The sequence below is a fragment of the Solea solea genome, chromosome 5 (genome assembly GCF_958295425.1).
Source record: "Solea solea chromosome 5, fSolSol10.1, whole genome shotgun sequence".
Classification (NCBI taxonomy): Eukaryota; Metazoa; Chordata; class Actinopteri; order Pleuronectiformes; family Soleidae; genus Solea; species Solea solea.
Genome location: NC_081138.1, coordinates 29,363,659 through 29,375,565, shown reverse-complemented (window position 1 = coordinate 29,375,565; position 11,907 = coordinate 29,363,659). Strand labels below are relative to the sequence as shown.

Genomic DNA, 11,907 nt, shown 5'->3' with positions numbered 1-11,907 from the left:
CTTAAATCAGTATTTGAAATAGAAATTAAAAAAAATAAATAAACACGTTCCTGGAAAGGCTATGTTGACAGAGGCCCGAAAAAGGGCAACATTGTTTCACGGAGTTAAAGAAATGCCACAGAAGATGTGACGGTGTTGACTGTTCGTTCACCTGTGCGACTGTCTGAGGCACATGATGGCGTGTGACATGTGCACAAATGATGAATCATGTGAGGCACAAAGATGCTGTTTGTCAAAGTGAAGTTTTTCTGTCTCTGCTGCACTTCATAACATTGCTACCGAGGGGGTTATCTAAGTGTCAGATCACCGTAAGGAGTGTGCGTTCACTGGCCGACTGGCTGACGCGCTCGTATCTCTGTGGCATCTTTTACTTACTGTACCTGTAGGGTTCCAGGCTGATTAGTCACACTCTCCTCCAGCGGCTCCAGGTGGATTGAGTCGCAGTGTAATTGCAGAACAGTTGACATATTAAAAACAATAAATTAAAATGTAATTTGAAGCTCTGATGACAAGACCACTTTAACACAATGGAATCACATTTTAAACACACTATAGACTGCATAATGGAACGGTATGTCTGAGATGAATCACAATGGATTCCCAAAACAGCAGCCTCTCCTCTTTTGTAAAGTATCTCACAACTTTCACAAAGTGTCACCAGCATAAATGATGGATTGTTTCCTTGTTTGCTTCTGCAGTGAAATCGACTGCAACGAACACCAGGTAGTGTCATGGATATATATTTGAAAAATACTCCTCGTCCTCATGAAAACACACAGAAAAACGGTAAAATATTCATGGAATTTTTTACATTACATTACATGTCATTTAGCAGACGCTTTTATCCAAAGCGGTGATGACATCACACCCTATGTGGTGGAGGGAGAGAGGTTCAACTTTTCTCGAAATCAAATATGAAACTTATCCTGGATGATACAGAGTTCTTTAGTCACCCACTGAAATAGCACAGTCAAAATCAATGCCTACAATAGACAATAGTTTAGTAAATTCATCAAAAAACTTTCCATTGTATTTTGGCGTTCTGCAGATGGTTGCAAATGTTGCTCGACAGGAGGATTTTAACTGAAGAGCAACACGTTCAGATAACTCAAACTTTACATTGTATTGGCTTTACCCTGAAAAAGTCAGGTAAAACATTTGCCTTGAAGCCTGGAGCCAGAACACTTCAGTTTGAGATATCAGTGACTAACAGAATTTGAACTGTGACTCTCTGAGTGAGAGGAGAACCATCCAGACCTCTCCCACCCTTGGTCAAAAATGCAAAAGTCCCCAATTTTAAAACAGCCATTTTGACTCTATCTTCACAAAACCTATATCAGGGTCTTCAGCTAAGTGTCGTAACGCTCACAATGAAGACATCTCAGCAATGCAAACTACGGTCTTTGCTTTAAAACAAGTAGTTTTGGGCACATCAGTTGAGCTCTCTGTACATTTATGTTTGGCCCTGCCCTATCTCAGGAGGTGCCATCGCTATAGTAACCACTAACTGCAGGTGCCACACACAGCTGGTTCAAATCAGCAGATTAGGCTGCTCACAGCAGAGCCAGCCCAAGCTTTTATGTGGCCCTGAGCTGAATTGGATTTCAGACCCCCCTCCCACCACCTCAGAGTAGTACACCAAACCAGTGTCACTCTTGTTTTTGATTTTAGAAAAAACCTTAGAGAGCAGTAAAATTTCAAAAGTGGCCTAGTGTTAATTTGCACTTTCATATTCAAAGTGAAACACAAAGTGATGTCTTACTGAACTTGGATTAAACAGGTAAACCAGTTAAATGACTTTGGCTTTGTTTTTTTCCCCCCACACACGAAGCAGCCACTTGCTAAGCTAACTGCTAAACTAAGCTATCAACCGTATGTGAATATACATGTAACACAGTGAGTTAGAGAGAGAGTGGTGCTGAATTACTGTGAGGGCTGTCATGAATTCAACAAAGCAAGTGTATTTCCAGTGAATAGTCAATTTGATAGAATTTTTAAGCATAGCCCGCTTGCATCTAGCTTGTTATTTTGGATAAACAGATAAACACATGCGATCCGATTTTTCCAAAGCCGATTTCAAACCACATATCGACTCGAACGACAATCAATTGGAGGCACGTCCAACGCCCGACACGGTGGCAGACGTCAGTTTAAAAATGAGAAGAAAGTTTTGTTTAGACGTCTTGTTTTTCCGGGCGTGGCCTGTTGCTATAGAAATCAATGCGGAAGACTAGACGAGACAGTTGGTCGGTGAGTCAGGTCAGTTTCTGATCCGATAAGCTTAGAAAACCTGATTTGGTGAGGTCATGTGCGGTTGTGCTGTGTCCAAAGTGTGTTTCGCTCTCTAGGTTGCTGCGGCAGCCATAAAGGATGTATGCATAAGACATAAGATGTACACTACTTTCAATCCCTCCTTTTGCAGGGAACTCATGCTTAAACTCATCATTTCAACTTCTCATTCATACCAGGTCAATGCAGCACGCTGGATTTACCTCAGATTGACTGGCAGAGGGCAACAATGCCACTGCAGTTTCTCCAGTTGTGAAAGTGTGTTTTCATTCGACTGTTGACTTCCCTCTGCTTCTTGCTCAGGGACAACAGATATACAGGCAACGGGGAACACCGTTAAGATAAATTATATATAAATACTGGATGCTGGGCCGGATTGACAAAATATTAAATAGCAAAAAGTGTCTGCAATAGATGATGCTCCCACCCCAAAAAGTGAATTACCACAAAGAGTAAAGGGCTTTTTAATTGGTGTGCAGACACTTTTTGCTATTAATTTATCAATGACAGTAGGCCTGCTGCCATACTTACTGTAATTTCCACAACAAGGCCAGAGCAAACAGAAAAAAGGGAGATACATGAACAGCTTTGTTTTTTTTTTAATAGCTGTGGTGCACTGAGCCATGTCTCGGTGACGTGTAGATTGACAGCAGCTCGTTATATCTCCAGTGGCATCATTCCGCGACTCTGTGGGCCCAAGAGCGAGGCGCACCATGTGACAGGGGACATATTTAAAATAGTTTGTACAGATACGATCTGTCCCTCTGTCACATGTGCAACCACGACGCAACAAAAAATATTTAAACACAATGGTGTAACATTTCTGCATCGATGGCTTTTGAGTGACAGCTATTCATAATGGCTATTGTGAGATGTGCCCATATTGAAACAACAGTCTGTCTTTATTTAGATGATTTGTGATCATAACGTACAGTGTTTAATCAAACGCTGCTGTGATGACACTTTCCGTTCAGAAAGTCGACTATTCTTCCTTCACTCTAGACTTCACTCAGTCTAAAACCTTGCACTTCTTTGATGAAATCCTTGGTTGTTTTTTTGGTTGTGTTTTTCTGAGGGTCTTTGTCTCTGGCTGCAAGATGAAGGACCTCCCAATCAGTTTGGATGCATCTCTCGTTACATTGGTTGACTTATGGGGTGCTTCCACCGAGTGGAAAGGTTTGGTTGTATTCTCTTTTTGGATTTCCATTAGTAATAGTATCAAAATAGGCAAAAATGCCCTTGGTATTATTTAATTTGAGACACATTTACTTATACAAATTTACTCTGTCTACTTGATTAAGCAGATTTTAAGAATTTATTTATTTTCACCTTAGAATTTCTTATATTTGCACACACACACTAATGCACACGCACACATTCATGCACGCACACAAACACCAATCGTGTGTAGTTATATGTGACCCGCCACAGCTGCAGCAGCAACAAGTCGGCCCAACGCAAACCGAGCAAACAAAGAAAATAGATTTACAAAACCATAAACTTTGAATTAGGGTTGTTTGAGCGCCGTAAATGGCGATATCACATTCCAGTTTTTTTTTTCGTTGTTTTTTCGGCCAATCAGCTGCTCCTCACAGAGGAAACACATGGCTACTTAATATGCAGCTGCTGCTTATTACTGTTACTGCTGCTTCGAATGAAGATTGACAAGGAAACACACATAAAGTAAATCGTGGCTGTTGCAGCACAAATCTTTGGCTGTACTTCTTAATGAAGACGTCTGGTCATGCTGACGCTGATCTCACTTCTACTGTGCTCATGGACCACATCTGCGTGGCCTGGATGGGGTTACATTGTGTTGTGGAAGTTTTACTCTGCTGCTGGTGAAGAATGAAATAGAGACTTCTGCCGGCCAACAAGGTTTTATTTTCTTTGCAAAGAAAAGGTCAATCAACACGCGAGCGGTTAAAAATGAAGAAAGACCCCGAGCATGGGGAAGACCTAACCACTTATACCTGAGGAACACCCCCCAGCGTATGTTTCACATCCCTTTGTCTATTGCAGGTATTGGCGCCAACTCCCCCAGGATGTAGTATTTAGGTGCAAAGTTGAGTCTGGTCATCACACAAAGAACCTGTTATCAGTGCCTTACGGTTGGACTATATAAATGTGATGATACTGTTTCTTGGCTCCCAGGATGTGTACATCTTTGAGGCTAAAATTCTCCCTAAAACAGTTGGAGGAGTGCCTACATTCAAATGGCCACATCTTCTTCAAATCTTCACATCTTCTTCTTTGCAAGTTTTGCCATGGCTGCGCACATAATCTGTATTAAACACATCCTTATTACACATCAGTAGTGAATACATGCTTCTTACTGGTAATTAAAGCTTAGTGTACGCTGTAATATCTTATAAAGAAAAAAGGAAAAAAAAATCTTAAAGTTTTATTTAGAAAGAAAAAAATAAGAACAATTTCCCCAGAAATTAGGTTTTTTTTTACTTTCTTGAAAATTCACCAAATCAGCTTTTGCTCATTATACAATTTTGAAAATTTGATATTTCTTTTTTTTGACTAAATTGACTATTTGAATGGCAACATACTACCCATCACAAAGGATTTGGATTGATCCGTCAAAAAGTGTCAACAGGAAGTTACAAACAGAAGGACAAACCAAACCCATGCAGATGAAAGCGAAACCTACTTAACCTAGATTTTGAGTTACTGTGTTGAGGTGTGAAGTAGAAAAGCAATGTTCAACCTAAAAAATAAAACAATTATATATGTATATATATGTATTCATATATATGTATTATATATGTATATATGTATATATGTTTATATATACAGTATGTATATATATATATATATATATATACATATATGTATATAAACCATCAGATTAATAAATAACACTGTATATAGAGACCACACCAATAAATCTCTAAAATGTCTGCATGTGATTCAGATAAAAACAGAAAATAACTTACTTCCAAATAAAATAAACACTTAAACAATTAAAACAATTAAAAATGCACTGTGCCAAGACAACTTTTATGTGTGTTTCAATCTCGGGGGTTAAATTATGGCATCTATGTATCATGTTAGCTAGCAAAGTATCTAACTAGCTAGCTGAATATATATCTACTTACCTGGCGGAGGTAATTCTAAAATTATTATTCAGCTACCATTATTGAGACGTGACAAATAAATAAATAAATATGATTTGTAATACTGAATTAACTCTGCACACGCTGTGCCATCCTCATCACACAATCTGTGCAGCATCTATGTTTCCAGTGGTGGGACCTGCATTCACGTTTGGCCTTGAGGACACATGCTTGCAAGTGAAGGAGTGGTTTTCATGCTCACGGACTTCTAGTTCCCACCCACTGCATGTGCGTGAGAGACACACCCCTGCTGTCACATAAATACCTGCTGAGATGCTGCTGGGAGAAGAACCCAGTCCAGCAGCCATCAGAGGACCCTCATCATCATCAGCACCACCATCATCATCATGGGGAACTGTTTAGACATCTTGAGGAATTTCTTTTGTACAAAGAACCCCAACGTGCGTATTAGTTTGCCAGCCGTGTGTTTTGTGTGGCAGATTGCAATGATCGTGCTGTTTGGAGTTTTCATCCGCTACGATGAGGAGTCAGACACCGGACGCTGGCTGGAACTCAAGAAGCACGAGAACATCACCAGCGATGTGGAGAACGACTTCTACTTCAGATATCCCAGTAAGTACAGCAGGAATTCACTCAGATTCCACAAAATCACATGTTTCCATTATGGCAAACATCACATAAGATAGTGGGGACATGTAGCCTACAGTGTTATAAAAAGGTTAAAAATGTAATATACACTATAGACGTTATTACACAGTTACCCGTTTTATTGTTTGTTTTTAGGTATTTTAGGTCTTGTGTTTCTATGTTTTATTTATCTCTTATTATTAAATTCTATATCTAATGTACTGCACTTTGTTTCAGCTGTTAAGTTGCTTTGGATATGCAATTTAACGCGCCATTTTCAAAATTTAAGTGGTAAAATAAGCAGATGGTGAAACATGTTTGTCACAGCTGCACAATTATATTGCAGGTATGAAGCGTTAACGGTCGTAAAAAATAAACCTTGCTATTGTTGTGCAATTATAAGTTCCACACCCGTCATTATCAAGTTTTACTGCCCTTCTCCATTCTCCAGGCTTCCAGGACGTCCACGTCATGATCTTTGTGGGCTTCGGTTTCCTCATGACTTTCCTGAAACGCTACAGCTTCGGCGCCGTGGGCTTCAACTTTCTGATCGCCTCCTTCGGTCTGCAGTGGGCTCTTCTCATGCAGGGCTGGTTCCACTCGCTCGACCACACCACTGGAAAAATCTATATTGGAGTTGAAAGGTGAGTCCACTGTGCTGCTGCATAGGTGTGGATCTGCATTCTTCAAACCAGTCCAGGTCTGTCTGGGTGTGGAGCGTAGAAATGTGAGATTGATAGATTTTGCTGGAGGCCAAACATGACACCATCTGCGTTAGACCTGACTTTTTGACTGACCAGTTCCAAGTCACTCGTCACATACTTCAGATAGCATTCATAATCTCTGGATTTAAAGTACAAAGGTGAAACAAGCCAAACCAAATCAGAACAAAGTAGAAATTGAAATGAAACGAAATGAAAGTTTCACTTCGGATCCTCATAGGGGATTCGTTGCTATGTTTGTGTCCACTGATTTGAACTGTGTGCTTGTCTCCTACAGTCTAATCAACGCCGACTTCTGCTGTGCCGGCTGTCTGATCGCCTACGGCGCTCTCCTGGGCAAAGTCAGCCCTGTCCAGTTAATGGTCGTCACCTTATTTGGCATCACGCTGTTTGCTGTGGAGGAATACATCATCCTCAGTCTGCTTCATGTGAGTCTCAACAACAAACACGATCATCCGACCACCAAAAAACATGTTGTATTTTCTGACTGCCACCACTGATCGTTTAGAGCGTTTGCTCAGGGGTCAAAAACCTTTTTAAACCTGGGTTTAAACCGGCTAAAATCTGTTTCAGTGGCATTCAATTCTAGCTCAAATGACTACACTACACAAGGTGTTTTTAAAAAAAATCAGCTTCAATGGAAACGCAAAACTATTTCTCCTTCGTCTGCTTCATTTTTGGCAGCGATGCAAACACACATTGTGTCCAATAGCATTACAATTAGCATAGCTGTCATTCATGAATGTTTGTAATGTAAAGAATTTTCTCCTCCCATAAATTTAAATGACACTTCTTTGTTGAAAAAAGCTTAATTTTTGTCAGCAATGCAAATGGTCAATGTGTCATTTCCAGACAGCTTCCAGGCATTAGCATCTCTGTTGGCATAGATATTATCTCTTATGTTTCTATCTTGTAACATATTCTGGATCTGCTGAACTATCTATCTATCTATCTATCTATCTATCTATCTATCTATCTTATCCCTGAATGTTGATGTCAAACCTTGAACTCAAAAAAGTCACAGAATTGGTTAAAAAAAAAAAGGACTTTTAGATGTCGTGAAGATGTAGAGAAGTATCTTTACTTCTGAAAGTTGGTGGTGAAGAGCTCAGTGTTAAATTTATCAGTTGGATCAACTGAAAGATAAAAAACAGCATTAGAATTAACGCTGTCAACATAGTGACATCCATTTTGCCGTTGTTTTCGTCTTCCTCTTATCTCTGGCAAGTTTCGTGATGCCACGTTTCATGGATCAGTGACACGGGTTGAAAAACAAAACAACAACAACAACAACAACGAAAAACCCAGAACAAACTTCGCTGGTTCACTCCGGTTCAAAAATCTCAGGAAACCCCAATAATTTCAGTGTGAAAGTGGATGTTCCGGTTCATTCTAGATGAAGGAGAATTCTAATGGCAGCAATGCACAGGAAGTTACTTTAAATCATAATTCAATTATTTGATTTATATTTTCTGGGTTAAGGTTAAATTTCCTGCTGCTGTTGTGCCTTTTTTTTTTTAACCTCATTTACACAAGTGAATTCTTAACGTATCCACAGTGCAGAGATGCTGGTGGCTCTATGGTCATCCACGCCTTCGGAGGATATTATGGGTTGGCCATCTCCTGGGTTCTATATCGACCAAAGCTGCACCAAAGCAGTCGCCTCAACGGCTCCGTCTACCACTCTGATATGTTTGCGATGATCGGTGAGTCGCTGACACTGTCGTTCAAAAGTTCAAAATACCCCGAGTTTCTAGATTCTGGAGTATGTTAAAACGGTCTTCACGTTAAACAGGTACTCTGTTCCTGTGGATGTACTGGCCCAGTTTCAACTCGGCCATCACGGACCACGGCGACGGACAGCACCGAGCAGCCATCAACACCTACCTCGCCCTGGCCTCCTCTGTGCTCACCACTGTGGCCATCTCCAGCATGTCTAAGAAGAAAGGGAAACTAGACATGGTAACGTTTAAAAAACGCAGTGGTCAAATCTGTGTCTCACACATGTCACTAAAAACCTGTTTTCTTATTGTGTTTACCTGACAGGTGCATATTCAGAATGCCACTCTGGCCGGTGGCGTTGCCATGGGGACATCCGCAGAGTTCATGATCACTCCTTATGGTTCGCTCATCGTGGGTTTCGCCTGCGGCATCATCTCCACCTTCGGTTACCTGTTTGTCACGGTGCGGCAGTGGTTCCTGTTTTTTTTTCTTCCTTTTGTTTGTTTAACTTTGATAAAGTTTCTGACATTGTGGCCAAAAGGTTATCGCGATGAAACGCTTCATAACATCCATATTTCAGTTAAGATAACCATCGTCACGAGGTTAGAAATAGATTGTTTTTCCTTAGAGAAAGTTAAAGAAGGCAGGTAAAGGTCCAGTGTGAAGGAAGTAGTGACATCTAATGGTGAGAGTGATCCATGGTTACCAGATCAGTAATGAACCTGTAATTATGTTTCTCATTCTCAGCCTTTCTTAGAAAAATATCTCAAGCTCCAGGACACGTGTGGTATCCACAACCTGCACGCGCTGCCTGGGATGCTCGGTGGCTTCATAGGTGCCATTGTTGCTGCATCAGCCACAGAAGCTGTTTATAGTAAAGAGGGGTAAGTGACAGGAAACTCTTTATGTACGTTCACTATTTTACATTTTTATACTCCACAGAATTGTGTATTTGTATCAGATATTCTTTTCTATTCTATAATAGAAATAATGAAAGTAGTCATTTTTCCACTGGCCGATTATTCCAGAAACTTAATTATAAATATATAAATTCTGAGAAGTCATTTAACCTTTTCTTTCACACTTTTGTGTATTTAATATTGAGTTTTTACGTTATCTTTTATGTAAATTATATTTATAAGTTCAATGCAGTGCAGACACAAAATGCAGAAAGGCTGTTTTTGTATAATTTGATGTTAAGTTCCTTTTCACATCAGCTCCACTCACCTTTTTGCCTTTAGTCCCCAAAATATTTCCAGTTTTTCATGAACTGAAAGTGGATTTTACAGTTTTTATAAAATATCTGTCATTAAAAATGTTTTTTTTTTTGTTTTTTTTTGTCTAGGTTGATCAACACGTTTGACTTTGAAGGGAAGTTCGCAAACAGAACTGTTGGAACACAGGGAGGCTACCAGGCTGCCGGCACATGTGTGTCGATCGCATTCGGAATTGTTGGGGGTGCATGTGTTGGTGAGTGTTGAAGAAGTGTCTTCTTTTCTATCTATCTATCTATCTATCTATCTATCTATCTATCTATCTATCTATCTATCTATCTATCTATCTATCTATCTATATTCCTGTCTGATTTTTCTTTCACAGGTTTAGTCCTGAGGTTGCCGATCTGGGGCGACCCTGCTGATGACAACTGCTTTGATGATGAAGTGTACTGGGAGGTGAGTGTGCTCCTCTGCTGCCACTAGATGGCGCTCGTGTCCTATAAGTTGTATCAGAGGTTGCAGCTTTTACAGTGTGTGTGAGAAAACTCACTACTATGTGTGTGTGTGTGTGTGTTAGGTGCCTGAGGAAGAGGAGTCCATCCATCCCATTCTGGAGTACAACAACCACATGGTTCACAAACACCAGGACATGTAAGTACATATGACAACACACTCACACACACACACACACACACACACCTAAACTGTGGTTTGTTTGCACAGATCCGAGTCAAACTTCTCTGTGGAGCAGAGTTAGAGCAGCAGAGCAGGAGATCAACCCCCATCGTCTTCATGTCACTATGAACTAACTGTGAAACAACAACACACTGAATAATGACGGAGCCTGCCACTAGAAAACAACAAGAGGCTCCACATTCAATGGCAATCACCACACAATCAGTCTGGTTTTTGTCCTGTTAAATCGGTTGAAAATGAGATTTTAAGTTGTAATTATTTTATTGTGAACTTTTCTTGAATCTAAGAAGATGTGTTTGGTTTGTGTAGCGCAGGGACGAACTGAGACGTTGGAGATGCATGCCTCTCGGTTTTGAAACACCTGCGGAATTAATTCATCTAATCATTGATAACGTCACAAAGAGCGAATCTCTCTCTTTCAAAGGACTGTGCAAAAGGTCTCAGGTCGCCATCAAATTTGTTGTTTTTGTGTCAAATTCTGTGATTATTGGCATTATGGATTGGAATGATGTGACTGAAAGTTGTCCATGAGTTGAACTCATACGACACGTGTATGTAAGGCTGTAGAAGCTGATATATTTTCTGGAAGAAAAAAAAAAAATCATCATTTTACCCCATATTTTTTCTGGATGAGTCCCAATAAAGCGATTGAGAAATAATAACGATAGTGTATGGTCATTAAATCACTGCTTAAACAACAACAAATCTAATATTGGCCTGAGACTTTTGCACAGTGCTGTATAGATCTTTGTAAGTTGTGTGTATAGATTATTTTATACCGAGTTTGTCGCCTGATTGGATTGTTGTCGAGATCCACATTTGGAGTAACTATGGTAACCATGATGCAACCGTCTCCAGTCTGCGGGACATAGTGACATAATCTGCTCGGTGCGCCGTAGTTTCGGTTTGGAAAAAGACAGAAAGCCAAATGTCAAATTTAACTTGAAATGAAACAATAAAGTCATATAATATGTAAGCTGTTGTTTTGTTTCAGGTGGAATTATAATTAATGAGACACGTGAGGCAGGGGCACACGGTGGTATGGTGTCTTTCATTGCTGCCTCACAGCAAGGAGGACACAGGTTCGGATCCCAGTTTTTCTTTTTTTTTTAATGCTAATCCACAAAAGGTTTAATGTTTATTCTATCAGATAAAACATATCAATAATTAGTGTCTTAAATGTGATAAAAAGATCTCCCCCCCCTTCCTCAATACTGTAAACAATGTTCATCATTTTTAGTAAAGCTACTAAAATGGTAAAGTGATAGGTAAAATGGACTCAAATTTAGAAAATAAGATTGGATTATTGGAGTCACTGTTACAATGATTGAGCTAAAAAAAAAGAACAAAAATATCAGATAAAATAAAAAGAGATGCAATTAAATAGAATCTCATTCAGTTATGAGCAGATGACTGAAGGTTTGAAGAAATAAAATGTTTCAGATCATAAAAGACCTTAAAAGTTTAAATGGATAAATAAAGAAAGCTCAGTTAAAAGCCGGGTTAAAGAGGTAGGGACGTAAATTTGCTTAAAAAAATGTTCCT

The 11,907-nt window shown here is 39.7% G+C and overlaps 1 protein-coding gene across 1 annotated transcript; it reads left to right on the top strand.

Annotated features, from left to right (window-relative positions):
* The first annotated feature begins 5,686 nt into the window (after positions 1–5,686).
* On the top strand, positions 5,687–11,338 carry rhcga (Rh family, C glycoprotein a). The gene is made up of 11 exons (XM_058630270.1): positions 5,687–5,990; positions 6,457–6,649; positions 7,005–7,155; positions 8,286–8,433; positions 8,523–8,689; positions 8,774–8,911; positions 9,197–9,333; positions 9,795–9,919; positions 10,049–10,122; positions 10,244–10,317; positions 10,390–11,338. The coding sequence occupies exons 1-11, from the start codon at positions 5,765–5,767 to the stop codon at positions 10,421–10,423; spliced, it is 1,467 nt and encodes a 488-aa protein (XP_058486253.1). The 5' UTR covers positions 5,687–5,764; the 3' UTR covers positions 10,424–11,338.
* Positions 11,339–11,907: the final 569 nt, after the last annotated feature.

What these genes read in the sequence shown, in the direction of transcription:
- rhcga (XM_058630270.1), top strand. Translation starts at nt 5,765, where the DNA reads ATGGGGAACTGTTTAGACATCTTGAGGAATTTCTTTTGTACAAAGAAC. An exon ending in TGTTGGGGGTGCATGTGTTG is followed by an intron (nt 9,920 to 10,048) that starts GTGAGTGTTGAA and finishes TTTCTTTCACAG; the next exon opens with GTTTAGTCCTGAGGTTGCCG. An exon ending in ATGATGAAGTGTACTGGGAG is followed by an intron (nt 10,123 to 10,243) that starts GTGAGTGTGCTC and finishes TGTGTGTGTTAG; the next exon opens with GTGCCTGAGGAAGAGGAGTC.